Source organism: Diabrotica virgifera, chromosome 4, assembly GCF_917563875.1.
Source record: "Diabrotica virgifera virgifera chromosome 4, PGI_DIABVI_V3a".
In the NCBI taxonomy this organism is placed as follows: Eukaryota; Metazoa; Arthropoda; class Insecta; order Coleoptera; family Chrysomelidae; genus Diabrotica; species Diabrotica virgifera.
Genome location: NC_065446.1, coordinates 37,423,383 through 37,447,253, shown reverse-complemented (window position 1 = coordinate 37,447,253; position 23,871 = coordinate 37,423,383). Strand labels below are relative to the sequence as shown.

The 23,871-nt window shown below is 33.8% G+C and overlaps 1 protein-coding gene across 1 annotated transcript in view; it reads left to right on the top strand.

Moving 5' to 3' along the window:
• Positions 1-11,148, top strand: part of LOC126883004 (uncharacterized) — a 73,186-nt gene extending 62,038 nt beyond the window's left edge. Inside the window, exons 4-6 of the mRNA XM_050648159.1 lie at positions 466-666; positions 1,171-1,386; positions 10,494-11,148. Of these exons, the coding sequence (XP_050504116.1) occupies positions 466-666; positions 1,171-1,386; positions 10,494-10,796 (720 nt within the window). The 3' untranslated portion in view covers positions 10,797-11,148. The remainder of the gene's footprint in view (positions 1-465; positions 667-1,170; positions 1,387-10,493) is intronic.
• The last annotated feature ends 12,723 nt before the right edge of the window (positions 11,149-23,871 follow it).

The window sequence follows — 23,871 nt, the reverse complement described above, 5'->3', positions numbered from 1 at the left end:
CTATAATCGGAAAAAACGATTCATCGTGATACCATAGGTAAATTATAGAAACGGTCTAATATCTCGAGAAATACACTTTCAAATGAAAAACCAAAAAACACGTGTTTAATAATTTTTCAAAACGTATCGAATGAAACCAATCATGACCTTCCTCCCCACACCCTGGAGGTGAAGTTGGGGTTAACTTTAAAATTTTAAATAGGAATCCCCATTTTTTATTGCAGATTTGGATTTCTCAAGAAAAAATAAGTAACATTTATTCGGAACATTTTTTAGAATCGTTGATAGATGGCGATATAATCTGAAAAATAAAATTTATTAGCGTCATCTATCAACAATTCTAAAAAAATGTTTTGAACAAACGTTACTTATTCTTTCATGAGGAGTCCAAAATTCAGAAAAGAATAATTAAATAGAAAAAAATTCATAACTATTAAACAATTTTAATCTATTATTTTGTTTTAGAATCCAACACCTCAACAATTTAAACCATTTTATCCAGGATATGGCAACAGTCCAGCTACATTTTACGGATCACCTTACGGCAATCCACAGATTTCACCAGTACAAATGCCATTCTTCTACCCAGGATATCCACAGGTGCCATTTTCTCCATACCAACTTCCAGCATCAGTTGGCCAGCAACTGTATGGAAATAGATTATCGGTAAGTTTTCTTTAGTGTCAATAATTGCAAGAGTTCTCACAAGAATTAATAATTCTGTTCTAATGGTGCCCAAGCGGGGCCTTTTGCAGTTACTCGAGCGCATCAGATTAGCATATGGAGAGAAACCTGGTACCCTGTAAATGTACCTCTACCATATATTGGCTCTTAATACAGGGGAGTTCGTTAAGGGGGGTCCGAAAAAAAATCTATCCTTAGAAAAACTCGAAATCGTCAGATTATAAGATAAGGTAAGTTAAGTACATGCGAAACAGTATATTTAAAAAATCTGACGATTTGAGGGGCGTAAGGAAATGGGCGTCACAAAGTTTCACAAAAAAGCGAATATTTCGCGAAATGAACGTCAGATCGAAAAACTATAAAATACATGTTCAATATTTAAAAAAAAATCTAATAACGCTCGAGTAACTACAAATTTAGCATACTTTCCTCCCCTACTATAATGAATTGCAATACTAGAAAGTCTTCATTAAACACATTTTTTAGAGAAACATGGATGTTCGAAACCAGTTAGAAATTTTGACTGCCAGAATGAGTGGAAGAGTACGAAACATCACCTGTGTTATGCAAGAACTGGGTTACTTAGATGAAAACTTGGAACCAAATTATGTTAGAATAAATGAAAGGATTAGCAACCTCCCAATATCCGAAGAATTGAAAAAAGACATGCAAGAAGGGGTCGGATTTTGCCAACAATTTTCGGTAAGTGGGATACTCGAATATACAGTATGTATATATTCATATCCTCGAATATACAGTGTGTGTTTTAATAAAGTTTTCAGTGATAAAGCAGTGTTTAATGTTACTTCTTCTTCTTAAGGTGCCGAGACCGCTTGTCGATCGTTGGCTCTCATGTTGCTCAGCATATTAACAATCATTGTCTTATTTACAGTCGCACGAAATAGTTCAGTGCTAGTTTTCCCAAACCATTGGCGTAGGTTTTTAAGCCAAGAAGCTGTACGGCGGCCCACACTTCTTTTTCCCATTATTTTACCTTGCATGACAAGGTGAAGTATGCCATATTTTTCTGGGTGATGCATTATAATATGACCAAAGTATTCCAATTTACGCCTTTTAACCGTGTTCACTACTTCACAACTTTTATTCAAACGTTGCAAAACCCTTTCGTTTGTGTTTGTGACTCTTTCTACATAACTGATCTTCAGAATACGGCAGTAGGCCCACATCTCAAATGCTTCTAGGTTTTTTAAAAGCGATTCTGTCAGGGTCCATACTTCAACCCCGTAAAGTAGTACTGGGAATATATAACATCGAACCATTCTTAGGCGAAGTTCCAAATTGAGATCATGACTGCACAGGATTTTCTTAAATTTCATAAAACTTGTTCTTCCTTTGACAAATCTACTTTTTTTTCTGTACTTGGGTTCCAGCTTTCACTAATATTAAGTCAGCTATCATATAATTGAGTCATTACCAATTGTTACGTTATAGTTATTATTATTTACGGCTGCCTCTTTACTAGTAACCATAAACTTTGTTTTTCTAGCGTTGAGTTTGAGACCGTATATTGCGCAGAACGCCATCATTCGGTTCAATAACGCTTGAAGATGTTCAATTGATCCTGTCACTAACAATGTGTCATCTGCATATCTGATATTGTCCATAAGCACGCCATTAATGCGTATGCCCTCTAGGGCATACTCATGCAAATAGGAATCAACCCCCCTCTAATGCAAATAGGAATCAATCTTTTCTATATTATTATCGTCCAGAGTTATATCCTCAGTTATATCTATAAAAAAAAATAGAGGTTCATTGGTTAGATATTTAGTTTTGCTAGATTTATTTTTAATCCTATTTCTTTTGATTTTGTATTTAGGTCTAATAGCATTTCCTGCAATTCTTCTGTCTTTTGCTATTAGCGCAACATCATCGGCAAATCTCAGATGCTCAGATGCAAATTACGCCTAGGCGTAAGGCGGCAAAACTGGGGAGGCGGCAAAATTTCAAACAATTATCAGGAAAACTCTTAAACTGAAATTATATACGGGGCCATCACCCAAAATCTATTTTACGTATAATACAGCTAAAAATGAATGAATGTTTGGTTGGTTTCCAATGAAATCTAAAGTCTCCGCCCCGCCGTAACATGGTCGGGCAGAAGTACAATTGTTGGGAATGATTATTTTATCTGACTGTAACAAAAGGATACCGCTTATCTGCCGCGCGATTGCCGCAAAGAAGCCGCTTTAGATAAGAGCCGCGCTACTGATAGTAGTCAAAGGAAGTCGTAAGTGAACGTCTCGATTTTTCTAGTAAACTACTTAACTACTGGAAATTCCTAGAACATTCAGGAAACCCTGCCGGTAGGTATATAAAGCGAACAGTTACAGCTGTGTGCTGTGAAAGGCATAGAGCGCATCACGCTGGTCTAGTTTTTTGCATTCGATTAGGGTACCACAATGGAATCTTATTACCCAGGATTCCATTGTGAAGAGCATTTGGCTACGATAGTTGTGCCCCCATCACGCATCAGCGTGCTATGGGGGGAAAGGGATGGCCTGGGGCATTGGAGCGAGGTGGGGTGATCCCTGTATATACTCGGGTCAAAACACCTGGCCTCAATGAATTGTTACACCCGAATGTACTCTTTCGAGAGGGTGGACATTCCCACAGGTCGGGTTAAATCAAATTGCTTGCTTGCTTGTGTGCTGTGTGCTATCACCAGACAGTTGAAGATATGAGTGAGAGAGTGACTAGCAGACAGATTGGCTAGACAGAGTGGTTTTAGTAGTGAGATAGTATTAAGTAAGTGTTATTAGTTATTATTTGTAAAGAAGTAGAAGAGGGAAGAGTATTGAGTATTAGAAATCTGTAAATATTAGTAGGTAAATAGTGCAAGTATTGTTATACTTATAAGTGAACTTGTTGAAATAAAGTAGTAGTTCAAAGTTTTAAAGTGAGTTGTTGGTTTATTGAAGAACGAAGAACCCACGGAAAATACGACGGGTAAAAGTCGTAACAATATTCAATATTGTTCATCCCAGTCAGTTAGTTTAAACTGTTTAAAGTGTCGAGTCCAGTGTCGCAAAATTTTCAACACTATGAGTGACGGCCGAAAACGATTAAGTGGAGCGCAATACAAGACGCTTGCTGAGGAAAAGCGGAGAAAACTTCATGCAGTTTTAGACAAAACAAAAAAATTAAACAACTATTTTTTAATTAAACCTACAACTACAACTTCGAAAGCGCAAACACATGATTCGGATTCGGAATCGGAGACTGTTACTGCTGTGTCTGCTGTACCTATACCACCAGATAATGTGGAAGCGATGGACACGGAGCCAAGTGAGAGTGAGTATCGATTATGTCATTATGTGAATAAATGTGTTTTTTAACTACATTGCTACTCTTTGACTCTTTGGGCATCTCTTTGGCTCTTTGGCATATTTTAAATTTTCATTTAAATGGAATGCCCTGATTCTGATTGCCCTGTATATTTTGGGCTGAAATGAAACATCATTTTCTCAATTTTCGACACTTATATGGTATCTTCGTTTCTTCGTACGTAACTGTTAATAATTGTTAGTCCTATCAAAAAAAATCATTGGGGGTAACTTTAAAACGGTAAACACAAATTTTAAAATTACCATCTCGTTTATGATATGGGGGAAAATAAAAAAATTACAATTTTGAAATGACTTCATAAATCCTTAACTAGTAGAGTTACAAAAAAATGTTTGATGTAAAATTTTGTTTATGAAAGTTTTACAATATTATACCATCTTCGATTATCAAAATGCAAATTTTTAGTTTAGAGGCATATTCGCATATTCGCATATTTTATTGTTCTAGGGTCAGAATCTAAAATAGAAGCATCTGCATGTGCATCAGCTTCAGTAAATCCACAATGTTTACAAGCAGTTATCAGTAACGACCCTGCCGAATGGAAGGCCAACGATGCTACTATCGATTATTTGTTGTCCTTACCAAATGAAATATGCCAAAATACAGATGAGGATTTTTCACTAACAAAAACTGTTATTGGCAATAAGACACGGTATCTTACTAAGAACGTTTTCCGTCGGAAACTTGCCAATGAGGAAGAACAACCTCGTAGATACTTAATATATTCACCATCAAAGAAATCCCTGTTTTGCATTCCATGTCGTCTTTTCGGAGGAACCTCAAAAATGGCCACTGATGGCGTAAATGATTGGAGTAATGTAAATAAAATTTTGAATTTACATGAAAACTCCCACGAACACGCCAAATCCCAAGTAACCTTATTGCGGCGTCAACAAAAGCAAAACCAAATTGATTCATTGCTGTGTCAGCAAATAAGACTCGAAGAAGATTACTGGCGAAAAGTGTTAAAGCGGGTGGTTGCAGTGACTAAAAAATTGGCTTCCAGAGGTTTACCGTTTAGAGGAACAGTTGAAAAATTCGGCAATCCAAACAACGGAAACTTCATGATGTGTCTGGAGCTCATAGCGGAATTTGATCCGTTTTTAGCCACGCATGTATCTCGGCACGGAAATCCGGGAAGTGGTAAAACGTCATACCTCTCATCTACAATATGTGAAGAATGTATCGATTTAATGTCGACTGAGGTTCTGAATCACATTATGTCCGAAATTGGAAAGTCAAAATACTATTCAATTATAATTGACTCAACACCCGACATGGCACATATTGATCAATTATCCGTAATCATCAGATATGTTACAGAAAATGGAAAACCAGTAGAGCGCTTCGTTGGCTTTTTGCCAAATGTGGGACATAAATCTGAAGATATGGAAAATGCTGTAATTTCTAAATTGGAGAAGCACAATTTGGAATTAAAACATTGTCGAGGTCAGTCCTACGACAACGCTAGTAATATGTCCGGCTGTTACAGTGGTTTACAAGCAAGGATTTTGAAACGCAACCCGCTCGCTGATTACCTACCATGTGCCGCCCATTCATTGAATTTGGTTGGCGTCTGCGCTGCCGAATGTGCCGGAGAGGCTGTAAGGTTTTTTGAAACGGTGCAGAGCCTATATACTTTTTTCTCGGCGTCTACTCGTCGTTGGGAAATTCTACTTTCCAATTTAAAACCCGGCGCTAAAGTTCCAAAACGGGTCGACGGAACAAGATGGTCTGCACGCCATGATGCTTTAATGAGCTTACGCGGGAGCTGGAGCAATTATTTAAATGCTTTGACAACAATTGAAGAAGCGGTTTCAGAAAAACCAACGGTTCGAACGGAGGCAGCTGGGATTAAACGTCGCTTAAACCGTTTCGAATGTGCCTTCATGTCGGTTTTTTGGGAAGTGATATTAGAGCGTTTCCATAAAACCAACAAAACTCTTCAGGGCGTCGATATCGATACTGGCGACGTAACTAGACTCTTTTTATCATTGATAAATTTTGTCAAATCTTTGCGAAATACTGCCATGTTTGAAACGTACATTGACAAAGCCAAAAATATTATGGATGAAAGATACGATGATGACCATCAAAGAAATCGGAGACGTAAACTTTTCCCAGATGAAAATAGGGATGGTGACACAATTCTGACAGGAAGGGAACAGCTAAAAGTGGACACATATTTTTCTATACTTGATATAGGGTTTCAATGGAACTGAACAAAAGATATGAAGCATATGACAGTGTTTTCAAAAAATTTGGATTCTTTTACGTTATAAAAGAAAGTTCGCAAGAACAGTTAATCAAAAGTGCCAGGTACCTACAGGAATGTTATAAGGACGATCTGGAGGATGCGTTTCCAACAGAATGTTTGCATTTCTCGGAACTGTTAAAAGAAACAGACATAAAATACGAAAAATGCACTTTATCAAATATGCTTTCGTACATTCGACAATACAATTTGGAAGCAGTTTTCCCCAACGTTGAAATCGCCCTACGTATATTTGTTGCTATGGCTGTCACAGTTTGTTCGGCGGAGCGCTCATTTTCTACCCTTAAACGATTAAAGACGTATTTAAGATCAACAATGGAACAAGAGCGATTAAATGCATTGACAATTTTGACGATAGAATCTGATTTGACAACAAGCTTAGATTTTGATAATATTATAAACTCGTTTGCGGCTATGAAATCCCGGCGAAAACTAATATAATATTATTATAGTTCATATAGTTGTGAAAATAAATATTTAAATTTAAAATTCTGGTTTTATTGCTGTTTTTACCTAGCTAACCTAAGGGCGGCATTTTTTAACTGGCGTAGGACGGAAAATTGGTAAATCCGGCACTGTTTGTCATATATTTAATGACTTTTGTACATCTGTTATCAACTCTATTGTTGCTTAAAGCATTAAGGATTGCCCAAATTTCTTCTATTCTATGGAGCCTACGGAGTCTTTTATGGAGCCTTCTCGTAATCTACCATATCTATCCAGAGTACTATATTGTATTCGTTTGATTTTTCGATCAGTGTTCTTATTACTTATATTATATTATGATCTATGGTGCTAGGAGACATACTTAGTGATATTATAATTAGACCAGGGCGGATCTGTAAAAATATTAGTACATTTGGACGTTGAGAGGTGACTCAAATTTTTTTGCAGAAATTGCTTGAAAATAAATCAAATAATAATATTTGAGTTATCCTCCCTCTCAAAAAGGTCCGGAACATTGTTTAAATAATCGAAATGTCAAAAAATGAAGGAAAAATTTGATTTTTTTCTTGGTTTTTTGATTATAACTTTAAAAGTATTCATTTTCGAGAAAAGTTGTACTAACATAAAAGTTGCGTAATTAAATTTCATACAATATAGAATTGGTTAAAAATTTAAAAAATAGTCACCCTTGTTGCAAAATAGCAATAATTGTGAAAAAAACATACAAAAACAAGTATTCGCATTTTACGTTTTTCAACCATTTATGCTACACTTAGGAGCTTCATATTTCACCCTGAAAAACTATATGATACAGTAAAATAACACTGTAAATTTCATTAAAATCGATTCAATAGACTTTGCAAAATAAATTTTGGAATCCAGCTTTCGTAAAAAAAATTTATTTTTTCAAAATGTTACAGGACTGAAAATAAAGCAGATAGCAAGTTGAAAATTTTTTTGCGTATAGAAGTGTACTGTACCTTTCATTTGCAATTTTACAATATTAAAATAGATTAACACCACGGCGCGCCGTCAGGATTTTTTTAAATAAACATTAATTATATTGGTGCTACGCGCAGGACAGCGGATAGTTTGCTCTGATTGGGCATTCCAATGACCTTTGATAATGATTGATACATTTTAATTTTTATTACATTTCGATATAAATAAATAAATTAGTTTATTGCAAAATAAAAACACATACTCTATCCTTTGAAATAACACTTTTATTAGCAAAAACTTTCGTTGTTCATATATTTTAACTTAAATAATAAATTTTTATTATTTTTAAGCATATGCAATTGTTTAAACAATATTTCACAAACAATAATAAAATTAGTTTAATTTTTGTGGAATTAAAATATTAAAATACAACAAAATATAGAGTAAGAAAATAATATATTAGATAAAGATTGGAAGAAATTTTGGTGGAAATCAACTTGTGTGAATCGAACACCGCAGTCCTGCGCGTAGCACCAAAAATTATTGTTTATTTCAAAAAATTTCTGACGCCGTGGTAATTAATCGATTTTAATTTTGAAAATTGCAAATGAAAGGTACGGTACATTTCTATAAGCAAAAAAAAATTCAACTTGCTATCTGCTTTATTTTCAGTCCTGTAACATTTTGAAAAATGAATTTTTTTTTGCGAAAGCTGGATTGCAAAATTTATTTTGCAAAATCTATTGAACCGATCTTAATGAAATATACAGTATTGTTTTACTGTATCATAAAGTTTTTCTGGGTAAATTATGAAGGTCCTAATTGTTGCATAAATGGTTGAAAAACGTAAAATGCGAATACTTGTTTTTGTATGGTTTTTTTCGCAATTATTGCTATTTTGCAACTAGGGTGACTATTTTTTAAATTTTTAACCAATTGTATGTTGTCGGAAATTTAATTACGCAACTTTTATTTCAGTACAACTTTTCTCGGAAATGAATACTTTTAAAGTTATAATCAAAAAACGAAGAAAAAAATCGAATTCTTCCTTTAATTTTTGACATTTTGATTATTTAAACAATGTTCCGGACCTTTTTGAGAGGGAGGATAACTCAAATATTATTATATGAATTATTTTCAAGCAATTTCTGCAAAAAAATTTGAGTCACCTCTCAACGTCCATCTCAAAACAGATGCGCCCTGGACTAAATCTAAAACTGTTCCTCCAGTGTGACAGAGAAAAGTGTTTGTAAACAGGGTATGCATCTCTTTCTATCCGGAGGGGTTCATCAAATCCGCGGCAGTGGAAAAGTCACGTGGTTGATAAACGCCGCTGATAAGAAAGATGCATACCCTGTTTATAAACACTTTTCTCTGTCGCACTGGCTGGAGGAACAGTTTTAGATTGCAGCGGGCAGTCTAGGTATTATACAGTGCGGTGGAATAAGTGTTACCCCCCTGTTAACTTGTTTATTTTAAGAATGTAAGCAAAACGCTTGGACAGGTCGATTTTTAAACTAACCATAGTATATTATAGCATCAACGTTTCGAACTTTACGCGATCCCTCTTCAGGTGACAGCCATAACTTTGACTTTTATATGGGAAAGTACATCATGTGACACCTCATTTAAAAGTTCTTAAAATACTGATTTCAAAAATGTATAATACTTAAATCCTTTTTAAGGGCGTAGGCGCAAAATTTCGTTCGAATTATTTTTAAACGCATTTATTTTTTTCAAATCCTGAGAAAACTAATAAATATTTTTGAAAAATTTAAAAGCAGAATGAAAGATTACATTATTACCGAGAGCGGAAATTCCCTTAGAATAAACAAAAAGTTTCTTTTGAATGATATATTTGAAATTAAACATAAGACTAAATTTTCTCTTTTTTCACCCCTGTGACTTATTAAAATAATCATTATAGAAGTTCTCAGGGACTTTTGACCCTCGATAACACGGTAATATTTCATTATGCGTTTAAGTTTTTCAAAAATAATTATTAGTTTTCTCAGGATTCGAAAAAAATAAATGGGTTTAAAGGATTATACTTTTTGTAATCAGTATTTCAAAAGCTATTAAATGCGGTGTCACGTGATGTATTTTCCCATTTAAAAAAATCAAAATTATGGCTGTCACCTGAAGGGGGATCGCGTAAAGTTCGATACGTTGATGCTATAATATACTATGGTTAGTTTAAAAATCGACCTGTCCGAGCGTTTTGTTTATATTCTTAAAATAAACAAGTTAACAGGGGGGGGACACTTATTCCACCACACTGTATGTCTAGGTAGTGTCTATGAGCATAACTTAAACTAACCTACAGCGTATTTCAAACATGCGATGCATTTTACAAGGATAGCCCGCGCCTACTAAATGAAAATCAGCTTGATAACGTTGCCACTCTTCACGGCAGCGGCCGTGAAAGGTAGTATTAGGCAGGTACTTGTAGAGAACTATCCCTGTTAACTGCTGTGGAATACTAAAGGATTTATTTATGATAATTCACAGAATGGCAAACCCGCTAGCAATATACAACCATACGGATTCTAACGTTTGAAACAGAGTGTAAGTTGCGTAGCATGTAGCAAGTGGCGCGGTTTCCAATATACCTATGTACAAACAGGCAAACTACTTTAGTTTCCAGGTATACATATTCTTAATAGACACACTCGCTAACATTATGCTGAATAAAGTAGCTAATTCACTACATTGCTACGCTCTTTTACTTTTTAATTAATATTTCATACTTATTTTCTTCTGTTTTATTTTTCAGCAATGTGTACCTGAGGTTAAAAAAGATAAATCACCACTCTCAAGAGAACTGATCCGGCCAATGTTCTTCTTCAAATGCTACAAACACAAAAAACTCGAAGCCTGTATTATGAAAGATGTCAGGGAAAAGTTCTCAGGAGTCTCGGACGAAGAGTTCGACAGCGATTTGGATTTGAGAAGGGCAGGAAAGGACATGAAATTTCCCAAAACTGACCAGGAAAAGGAAATTGATAGCCTAGAATCTTCGATATACGAGTTTTTATACGCTAGTGATAGTGGAATGGATCTTGATGGATTATTTTAAACATTATTGCAAAAATGTTTGTAATTACTATGTCGCCTTAATATTATAGGATTGATCACTTAGTTAATTTGATCAATTTTATAATGTGGAGAAATTAAAATGTTTGATTACTATCCTCCAAATGAAAAAAAAAGTATTTGTATTATTACATGCATCGTTGTTAGTGTCTTCTTTAATACACAGGCGATCATTTTTAATTACACATTGAATCTATTTATATTTATTTATTTGGTGCGAAGATATCGTAATTTAGATTATAGGGTGTTTGGATTTTTGCAATGGAATGACATGTATACCATGATTGTATTGTAAAAATTTGAAAATAAATACGTAATAAACGATCGAACAACAATCTATAATTTATTTATATACCTTTTTTAGAAATACAGTTAAAAATAAGACACATTCCTAAACGAACTAAGTTGTGAGACAAAATAGAAACAGAACATAATGTTGGTAATAAGTGCTTCCGTGGAAGGCAAGTCACATGAAACAACACACATTTTATCAACATTTATAAATTTTATTACAGAAAGATATTCATAATAAATAATGTATTAAATAGATCCTACTATAGAATATCTATATTTGAACGATAGAGTCGTATAGTAGGTATCAGTAGACAGCTAGTCGACTTCTATCCTAGAGTTGAAAGATTCCGCCGTGCTCGGCCCCTTCAGTGACTTCTTCGGAGGCCGACATTCTACCAGTGGCGTAGCTGACAGGCCCGCAAGGCGGGGGGGGCGACGTTAGGAGGGGCCCCTTAAAGCCTTCAAGCTTAATACTTCTACTTTCTTTAAATTGGGGACCAAAACATATTTTTCTAATAAGTATCAATATAGGGAATTTGGAAGGAAATAATGAAGCGGGTAATTGACGTAACTCTTCTCTTTTCGGGAGCAATTTAGCGTTTCGTACTTTCGTGGACATGTTGGTAGTTTAGATGAAAATGAATCCCAAAAAGGTAATTTTTGTCGGTGGTTCTTTTACTAGCTAAATATGATCCTGTTTTAGCTAAATTAATCAATAAAAACAATAACTTAAAAAAAAAACAAATTACTTGAGCCCCCAAATACAAAACGAAGTTATAAAAGGTCTGTTCGTAGAACGATCAGCAACCGTTTCCAACTATCAGACGCATGCGTGTTCGTAGTCTACGATCTCTAACTGGTAACTGCGCAGCGCTAACAGTTAACTGCGCATGCGTCTGATGGTTGCTGATCGTTTGGATCGTACTACGAACAAGCCTAAATTTGCTGGCTCCAGAAACTGAAAACAAATTGATTACTTAATTTAATTAAAAAAAATTGTTTTTATTTAATAATTCTTGATACCACTCAAGATATTTCGAAACACGATCAGCTTAATTTTATTTTCCGGTATATAACTTGCGATGAAAATAACTTATCTTCTAAAGCAGAAGTTGTTGAAAGTTGTTTGTGATTTATTCGCATGTTAGACCAAAGTGCAGAAGGTCTTGTAAATGAAATTTTAAAATTTATACAATCAAGGCACCTTTCCGCACACAACTGCAGAGGAAAGGGGTATGATGGGGCAAGCGTTATGAGTGGTGTATATTCAGGCTTACAAAGGCGTATTAACTGATATTGAAAAACAGCTTCCTGTGTTCATTGTGCATCCCATAATCTGAACCTAGTGTTTAATGATGCCGTTGTTGGTGTACAGGAGTTGGTTTTTTTAGGATATAATTAAACAGATTATGTTTTTTAGTGCAAGTGTTAAAAGATAGGATGTAGGTACTATGTACTATGTGAGCGGCCGTGGAGTAACGGCATAATCGCTGGCCTCATACTCCAGTACACGTGGGTTCGAGCCCTGCCAAAGACAAACCATTTTCATTTCCAATAATGACACGAGCCGTCTCACCGTGCCTCGGAGAGCACGTTAAGCCGTCGGTCCCCCTGGGCTAGTGTAGGTACATCGGCACTAGTTACTTCAAACAGAGTTAAAGATGTAAATGGCGCCGGAACTGTCCGAAAGGATCTCCCTGGCAAAAAATGCCATACGATATTATTATTATACTATGTACTATTATGACTTTGGATCCATCGCGTTTGCCAACACTTAAAAGGATATGTGAAACCCGGTGGTCATCCAGACCTGATGCTGTTATGGCTTTGAGTCGAGCTTTCCGACAAGTAATGACATATTTAACGAAAATTTTTATTGCTATCTAAAAAACGATGAAAAATTATAAGTTAATGCATTATTAGAGCATATGCATAATTTTGAATTTGTCGTTAACATTCCTATTCAATCTAAAATACTTAACTTTATTAATCTAACATCAACACTTTTGCAATCTGAAACGACCCTTCGGGAGTTAACGATCGCCCTTCAACTTTTTGAAAAAACTCGGTGATAATCTTCTAGAGATGAGAAAATTGTTTTCCAAAACTTTAGCAAAAGCAGCAGGAATAGCAGAATAGTGGAGTATTATACCGGAATTTAAATTAAACGGATAAAACGTATAAAAAAATTTTTATGATGAGCTCAGCTGCTCAGCTTTTTTAATAAAAAAAGTTTTGTAGTTAATGTTTTCAATGTAAAGTTAGATATAATATTGCAACAACTTACTAATAGGTTTGTCGGATTTTTTTTTCTTCTTTTATGGCTAACCATACACCAAGACCATTACATTTGTTTGTCGGATTAAGTTACATGTATAATAGGTTTTCATGTCTATTCCCTAACACTAACTAATGAAGACTTATAAGAAAGGCCAAATATTGTTATTTACACCTATTTTAGTAATTATACTGTTATTAGTTGCCGTTATGTTTATAATACGGGTGCCCACAAAAATTATCGCGGGGGGGGGGCGCAATATTCAGCTACGCCACTGCATTCTACTGAAGACGGATGTGAATATAACAAAATTCAGTTTGGCAACATTCTGTCAATATCAAGTCTTCTCGGATATCAACAGAACCAGACAAATTAATATATATTTTTTTACCGGCAAACATAAACTAAATTATTTTTCAAAAATGATGTGCAAAACAATTTTGAATTCGGTTCCGCTAATGAATTTGTCCTTCGTTTGGGATCGTAAAGAGTGTCTACCCACTACCCGTAAGAAGAAGAAGCATGAATTTGTCCTTAAAAGTAGAAAAAAAGTTAAATTTCTCTTGGTTAATATTCATCGTCTAATTATTTTAACTACTAATATGCAAGTGTTTACTTTAAGTTCTAAAATGACAAATTCACAATGATTAATGCGATGTTAAAATACCGCCATGTGCTTATCTTTAAAGCGGCTACTCGAATTTCTTAAACATGTATACCAAACATTGATACCGCCACTTTGTTGCACATTCTGACCGATTTCCGTTTCTACTATACATCTCTAAAAAGCCTTCAGTGCATGTGCCTCCCCTGCACTACCTTCTATGCAGGTATCTGCATTTTGGCGCAAACCACTGTAAAGTTCTGCACATATATTGGAATCGTCAGTTCTGTGGAGATTGGCAATAATTTCAAAGCGTCTGCACATACAGAGACTCACAGCTTAAATGATGCAGTCCCTACTCAATAAAACTAGCTTGTGTGAGTGGCTCAATATTAATTAGAAAAAAATTACATACTAAAATTAAATAACTATAAGTCTTCTAAAATAGGATGAGCTATTTTTTGCGTTTCAAATATACCTTACTTAAATAATAATAAATATTTAATTATTTTATGTATGATTTTGATGTCACAGCTAAAATAATGCAAATTTTAAAAGAAGACAATTATTAAAGAAAACAAACTTAACGCATTGAAAAATTATGGCTAATATTTTGTAGGTCCTACTTCATTATCAATTACAGCCTGTAGTCGTCTATAGTCGTCATAGATAGGCATGGATTCCACCAACTTTCTAGTGTACTCTGGGTAAATTAGTGTCCCAAGCTTCAGTAATTTTGACTTTTAATTCATTTCGATTTGATATTGGGGCACTATTTACTTTATTTTTTAATTTCAACACAAATTCTCAATAACATTTAAATCTGGCGACTGGGCTGGTGTTTTAATGACATTTCGGCAATTATACATCAACCAAGTACGAACCAGATATGACGTGTATTTTGGATCATTGTCCTGATAAAACCGGTAATTGTTATTGATATCAAATATATGTATTGGTTCATATTCCCTTCAATAAAATGCATGTTACCTTCTCCTGCAGACGACGTACACCCCCACATCATCACTCCACCTCCACCGTGCTTATTTACCGTAACTTTCATATTTTTTAATTTTAGTTCTTCATTCGGCCTCCTCCACACTGATATTTTTCCATCGGATCCAAACAAGTTTATTTTGGTTTCATCGGCAAATATTACTGAATTCCAAAAGTTCAAATCTTTATTAACATGCTCCCTGGCGAACACCAGTCTAATATGCCTATTTCTTTGACCAATAAAACGTTTATTTCTAGCAGTTCGGCCGTGCAGATTATTTTTTCGTAATATTCGTCTAATTGTGTCGGGGTTAGGTACATTTTTTTCCAAACTGCCTTTCCACCTCATCTCGCAATTTTGGTGCACTTTTTTTAGGAATATTTGCTATTTCTCTGAGAATCCATCTTTCCTCGCGGTCGGTAAAAATTTTATTAGGCGCCAGCCTTGATTTATTTTCATTTCGATAACGTTCAATAATGTGCTGAACTGTTGATGAACATTTATTTACCATTTTGGATATCTTTCTTTGGCTATATCCATTTCTATGGTGAGTAATAATTAAATTTCTTTCATTAATCGTAGTTCCGCGGCCCATTTTTAAGGTACTAGTACACTTTAGAATTTTAGAAGATCGAAAATAATCATTTTTTTCAAGATGTTTCTTCTCAGAACCTTTATTAGAAATGAACATAAAACTTTTTACATATTAATATCTAACTTTTAGAGAGTAAAAAAAATATATATTTTTTCAGTTATGCACGTACACTAATATTGCAGAGGGCGCAAAAGTCGAGGCCTCGAAAAATGATGGCAGACAGTTAATCTCAGGATTGGGATATCTGAAACAAAAAAATCGTACTGCAGTTGAAAAAGGAAGGTTTCTTACGTGACAATTTACCACAATTTGACCAAAAAATAAATATTTTTAACCATGGAAAACTGAAGAAAAACTGACAATTTTTTCACAAAATTTTTTCAAATTTCCGTAAAATCTTTTCTCTGCGGAATTTTTCACTAACAGTGGTAAATTGTCACGTAAGAAACCTTCCTTTTTCAAATGCCGTACGATTTTTTTGTTTCAGAGATCCCAATCCTGAAATTAACTGTCCGCCATCGGAACTACTTTTTTTCGAGGCCTCGACTTTGGCGCCCCCTACAATATTAGTGTACCTGCATAAATGAAAAAAGATATATTTTTTGTATTCTCCAAGAGTTAGATATTAATATGTAAAAAGTTTTATGTTCATTTTTAATAAAGGTTCTGAGAAAAAAAATCTTGAAAAAATGCTTATTTTTGGTCTTCTAAAGTGTACATAGTACGTTAAATAATTTTGTTATTTGACAATTAAATAGAGAGTTATCAAGTAAAATTCTATCCATCCGTTATTTTGACACGTAAACGCTATTTTTTTACGGTATAAGTTTTAACGTATATGTAATTTTAGAGTTATCAAGTGGTCGAATTCCTGCTTCACGTTAATAGTTGGCAGCTGTCAGTCAAATGTCGTATTTGACAGCAAAATAATTAAATTTGTTTAATTTTTTTTTCTGTTTTGTTTTCTTTCACCCAAGATACATAATTTGTAATTTTGCCTTGCTTTGTACAATTTGGATTTCAAATTTTTCTAAAAAATATGGAAGAGATCTTAGAACAGGCAATGTTACTTGAAGCCAATGACGATGATATAGAGTACTTAATACTAAATCTCGTTTTAAATGATGATAATGATAACGTTCAAAATCAAAATTACATCCTGTCTTTAATTTCGATACCTTAGAACCTGAACAAGCCAAACAGTATTTTCGGTTTGAAAAACAGGATATTCCAAGGCCTGTACAGTGGTTAAGGATACCAGATATAATTGTAACAGAAACTGGCCATACCATCTGTAATGGTAAGTAATGCTGAGAGGAACCAAAACTTTAAACTCAACCAAAACCAAGCCAAGAAAACAAAGACAAAACACCTGTTAACATACAGAAATAAAATTTCATAACACAACATATTTATTACATGACAGAACTTACATGTCCGAGTCACTCCGAGTCTTGCCGAATTGGTGCGAGTCGCTGCTAACGTTACCGTATTTCAAGCCCGCTATCCGACCTACCGTAACGGAGCACGTTAACGTTAAAATCATTTCCGTTATTCAATATTCATACTGCGCATGCTCCATTGCTAAAATAACGTTACCGTATTCTCCTCGAGTTACTTGATAACTCTCTAATATTTTGAAATGTCAAATGTCAAATTGAACAGACATAACTGCACTATGAATTTAATCTAACGCCTACTTCGCAAATTTCAAATTGATTCGTTGCGTAATGATTTATCGTATTTGCATCATTTTAGCTGTGACATTAAAATCATACATAAAATAATGAAATATTTTTTGTTATTTAAGTACCTATGGTATATTTGAAACCCAAAATATAACTTATGCTATTTTATAAGACTAATAGTTATTTAATTTTAGTATGTAATTTTTTTCTAATAAATATTGAGCTACTGACACAAGCTAGTTTTATTGAGTAGAGAACTGCATCATTTAAGCTGAGTCACTGTATGTAGTCTCCCACAAAATGAACTAGATGTCTATTTAGGAAACTAAACTGGAATATCTCTGTAGCCATGTCCCCGTTATTAATGATATTTTCCCCATGGGTTAGTGGGATATAGGACAGTCGGAAGAAAGGTACTACGCAAGACATTAGGGAGTTTTTGTGCACACAAATACGTAAACGTAACGCATCTTTTTGACATATACGCTTGCGCATTAATGGTTGAACTCCCGTATCGCGATACGTATTACCCAAGGTCGCTATACCATAGGTTGTATGGTAACTTTGACATTGACAAATGAAATATTGTCATCGTGACGTCACCCAGACGATCAATTTTACGAATTGTTTGTAAACATAATAGGATACGTGGTTTGGAGGCTATATTTTGTTATTAATATTTAATCGCATGCTAAGTTTATCATACTTTCCAAAAATATGGAAATTTGCAGAAATTATAATGATCCTTAAGCCAGGCAAAGCTCCCAATGAAGTAACATCTTATCGACCCATCAGCCTACTCCCAATCGTTAGCAAAGTTTTTGAAAGATTGCTGCTACAAAGAATATACGCAGATCATGAATTCCTAACATTACTACCAGAACATCAGTTTGGTTTTCGGGAAAATCACTCTACTACACAACAAGTCCATCGAATAGTAAATGAAATATCAAAAACTCTCGAAGAAAAGAAATACTGCAACGCTGTATTCCTAGATATCTCACAAGCGTTTGACAAAGTTTGGCACAGAGGACTGCTTTACAAAGTAAAATTAGCACTATCTAGTAACTATTTCCTCCTAATGAAATCCTACTTATCAAATAGATATTTCTCAGTAAAATTCAAAGACCAACAATCCAGCCTCTGTCCTATTAACTCCGGAGTTCCGCAAGGTAGTGTTCTCGGACCTCTGCTTTTCTCACTCTACACAGCCGATATACCAGAGTCTCCTAACACTACGATCGCTTCCTTTGCTGATGACGTAGCAATACTAGCAGTAAATGAAGATCACATACAAGCCTCACAAGACCTGCAACACCATCTGGACATACTCAGTGAATGGTACAAAAAATGGCGAACTAAAGTAAATAAAACAAAATCATCTCAAATAACGTTTACAAACCACCACAACACATGCCCACCTGTAAGAATGGAAAATGTACGAATACCAACAGTAACAGAAGCTAAATACCTTGGCCTCCATCTTGACCAACGTCTTACTTGGAAAAAACATATACAGACTAAAAGAAGACAACTAGACTTGAAATTTCGGCAAATGTATTGGCTCCTTGGACGCAGATCAAAACTCAACATCCAAAACAAAATTCTTCTGTATAAAGCAATAATCAAACCTATTTGGTACTACGGACTACACCTCTGGGGCTGTGCAAAGTCAACATCACTGAATATCATTCAAAGATTTCAGTCGAAAGTTCTAAGATCAATAGTGGATGCACCCTGGTATGTAACTAATCAAACACTTCACGAAGACTTAAATATACCTTTCATTAGAGAAGAAATCCATCGAGCCTCGGAATCACAAAACGAGCGTACCATTCACCATGACAACGAATTAGTAAGGGAATTATTTCATAATGGCCCTGTCACAAGGAGACTAGATAGAACCTGGCCTCAGGACCTATTTTAAAACTTTAAACATAAATAGAATAAGATGAGACATCATTGGAAGTCTCTTCTTCATGACCAAAAACATGAAAAAAAATTTACTTAATACTCTTTTAATAATGTAGATTGTAAATAAACATAATTACATAAAAAAAAAAATTAAATATCGTTAGTGTTTTAATTTGTGTTTATATCTTAAGATATAATGTATCTATAGATATTATTAAGTGTTTTTAGTATAATAACTTTAACCGAAAACTCTTTTACAAGTGTTAAGATACATTTTAATGTGGTTGTATTAAGTACCTACTTACTTTACTGGATTTTCTTTCTGCTGTATTGTATAGTAAAGGACATTCGTGTATAGAGACATTACAGTTCTGTAATGTCTCTTACGGTTCTTCACATCAAGTTTACATCATCTGTGTAGGTTACAATCTGCTTAGACTTATTGAACAATATATCTAATTAAGTCTATAGATAATAGATCTATTATATGTAATTGTTTCATATAAAATTATAACCAATATTGCAGCCATCTGAAGATCGTTTGAATAAACAATTATAAACTAAATGAATATATAAAATGGGCAAAATTCCCTTTATTGCGCTGAAATTGTATTTTTTTATAATTTACTGTTAATGTAAAATTTCACAGGTACCTATTGAATGGAATCATAATGTTTTAATAGTTTTAGATATTATAATCCAGTACCTAAATGCTCTTATGTTAAACTTAAGGGAAAAACTACTAATTTTGATACATAAATCTTTAGTTGAATCTCTTTTTCACCATGGTTTACATGTTAGGAGGAATTTACAATAATGTACTACATGCAGTATCCCCAATTCAAAATTATTATATACCTACTCAAAATCATTTAAAAAAGTAAATTGTATTCAACCCATTATTAATATACCTAGGATATTTGAATGATTTAGTCCCATATATACACAAGAAAGAATCTCCTGCTTTAATTAAGTAGTAATGCTATTCTACTGCATATATTTAATTGCAATTATATTCTATGATTTTTGTAACTCTACAGGTATCTACCACATTTTTTAACGAATATATGAAATAAATAGTTATTAAAAATCCAAACGTATTTTTTTTAAATATACACATTTTCAATACATTCCTACTTTACGAGTTCATTTAAATGAGTGAAGTGAATGAATTTGAATGCAGCATTCTGGGTGACGTCACTCCCGCCATTAGATTCTCGACGCTGATTGGTGGAAAGTTACCATGCAACCTGTCTATTTATGAACCTTGCGTATTACCTAAGGTTACGGGCTGGTACGTTAGGTTCATACGCATCCTTATCGAGCCGAAAGTCACCGAATGCACACGAGGATCTTGCCCGATTACCTACCAAATGAACATTTCATCAGCGTACTATCCGTTTATAAACATTTTAAGGTTATATTGGTTATTGGTTTAGTCTATTTGAGTAAAATTATTCTGTTTGTAATTGGAAATTGGAACTTCATAATAGATTTAAAATTTTATTGTTTTTAGTTGTCTATTAATAAAGCAAAACAAACAAATCTTGTATTAATTTAAGAAATACAGTGATCACCACAATTAATAACTAGATAAACAAATGACCTAGTTTCAGTAAAATTTTCAAATAAATATTACCACACTATTTACATTATACCTACTGGAATTCTGATGTAGAGATACAATAATTATTTACAACTAAAAAGTAGGTATAAACAAAAATAAAAAAATTTTAACCTAAGAAAAAATAATATTTTTATATTTAAATAGAAGCAATTAAAACCATACAATTTCATTATTCATTTATCTTTTTTTTACATTTGTATATTAATTGTATATTGTGTGAACATTGTTTTATTTTTTTGAATGTCAACGGAATTTAAAAGTGACTTTACGATTTGCTTTACGTTACGTTAAGGCAGTTACAAAAACTACCTATTTTAACATTCATCCTCTACGACACGTTAGTTGCTTTACGTATACGGAGATGCGTACGTTACGTAGCAACAAAAACTCCCTAATCAGAGAGGTCTGTGTAAACGGAATGTAGAGGCGTAGATATAACTTTGAACTTCAGAACATCCACAAGCATAAATTTAGTGGAAAATATATACAAGCGTAATCAAGCGAGACCGTCTGTAGTGGGCAGGACATGTAGCCCTGAACAAGGAATCGAACATAATAAAAAGGATCTAACAGCGCAATCGGTAGGAATGAGAAGACGGGTAGACCAAAGCTGAGGTGGATAGACGGGGTAACACAGGATGTTGAGAACATTGGTGTTGCCAAGTGGAAAATCCCAGCAAGGGAAGAGCAAAATGGCGCATAAAGCTTGAAAAGGTCGAGGCCCTTCAAGGGCTGTAGCACCGTGATGATTAGTGGGTTACCCAAAGAAAGATCCTAGTCAGGATATTGCGCTTTTTTTGGCAGTGGTACATTAAGAAATGTCATTCTGATATCAAATTTTTGTTTAATGGGATTCATATTCATGTTTAATGAGATATTCTATGCTACGGCGTAACCAGGGTAATCCTAAAGGGGGGTTACAACTACTAGAGGTCTCTGGGGGTATGGAATAGTAATGGTGTTAAGCATACAGAGCTCAAAGTACATCCCAATGGAGCGGGGGGTACACCCCCAAACCCCCTGTTTACGCCACTGATTGAATGTGCGGGAAGGTACGTTTCGAAATCCATAATTTTGAAAAATGAAAAACCGATACTTGTAACACCAAAACAATGGATTTGTGAGTTTTGGTGAAATACGATTTGTGAGTTTTGATCAGTTTGATTAAAGCTATCTTCCTGCAAAGTTTCAGCCAATTTAACTAAAACCACTTTCACATAAGACAATAACCAGGGTTCTTTGTCTCAAAACGCACCCAATAATGCTCGATATAAAAGAAGGCACTCAGAAGAACAATTATACACACAAGATCTTTCTCGGTGCCGTGTGAAAATCTTCGAGGGCAACCAAGAACCATTTAAAGATACATTCTAATAGTTTCAGTTAAAACTAACCCCCCTGAATAGGTTAGTTGATATCTATACTCCAGAAAATCTCGAAAAACAGATAATCAAAAATAAAGTTTATACATTTTATTAAAAGATACAATATTTCTACTGCTTTATAAAACTACGAACAAAATATACTAATTAAGTACTTGTAAAAAACAGCCTATAGTTATAATATAAAAATAATAAAACATTTTTAAAATATAAAATTTTAAAGAACATTTATTTGTGATTAGTGACTAATTGTAGTATGATTCTTCGGAGAAATAAAAATAATGCAATTTTTCATTTTTCCGATAATTTTATGTCTACTATTTGAAAAAGGTATTCAAAAATATGTACAATGGTGCCGCAGAGCGGCAATCAGTTAATGTTTATGAGTTAGTGAGTAAAAAGATAGCTCTTTGCTATCCAGATCTTATTTCAAAATAAGAGAAGGTGATATCTAGATATATAATATGCTTTTTAATTTATATTATCCCTTCAAACTGAATAACATTCTGTACCTGACAATATCTCAAATTATTGAAACTCCAATAAAAACAAGTTTAAAATGAGATTAGAATAGTTTAGAACAGTTTAGATTATCAATGATAGTATATAGCAGACATATCACTTCTTGTAGTGATGCATGCATACACTTAAAAATATTTATATCCCGTGAATTACTCGAATCCATTTTCAAAATAATACAATTACATATGTATTATCCAAAAATTGAAAATTCAAAGCCATAGTTTATTTCAAAATAGAGTACTAGTGTAGTAAGAGGGTACAATCTCTACGGATATGAAATTTATATCAATGAATTCTGCTTCAGTTACTGATTATTATACAATACTTTTTATTGTCTGGAAAACGCTCTTTTTTATGTAATTTCAATTTAAAATGTCTTATTTTTAAAAGCCACCGCCATTATACACCATAAAACAACAAGAAATCACACAAATGACATCCGTTTCACATATGTACTCAAGAAATCACTTTCTAACACAAAGTCTAACCAGCGTTGCCATAGTTATACAAAATAAGTTATTTTATTTTTGATTTAATATTTTAACATTTTATTCGTAATAACTTTTAATAAAAAAATATTACTTTGTTAGCAGGTTGAAGTAAGATTTGGTCGGGTTAGGATAGGTTTAGTTACCTTAGATTAATTAAATTTTTTAAATCAAATTTTTTACTTCGTGCGCATATCCGCCATATTGTTTTGAAAGATTAAAAATCTTGATTATTTTAAACAATATTATGTATTTGTACAAGTTAATAGTAAGAATCACTGATATGTCGGTTCGATAAAACTCAGACACAACTGGCTAGTGATTTTAGTAAGTAATTTTGGCAAAAAACAAAAAAATTACCTACTAAAATCACTAGCCAGTTGTGTCTGAGTTTAGAGAACCGTCTATATGTTGGCCTTTCACGTAATTTTTTTTGTACATATTTATTTTTTGTATTTCTTGATTTTTGGCCACTTTTACTAATTTCCAGCAAATTTGGCGTTTTGAGGTTCTCTTTACCTTGTCCTAAAAAATTAGACATTTTTGAGAAGTACCTTCTTAATAAATAATTACCCTAAGCCCTAAATAGTGCTAATGGGATATCAATTTCTACTTAACAGTAAAAACGGAACAATAAATAATGTTTAAATTAATGATATTACCAAACTA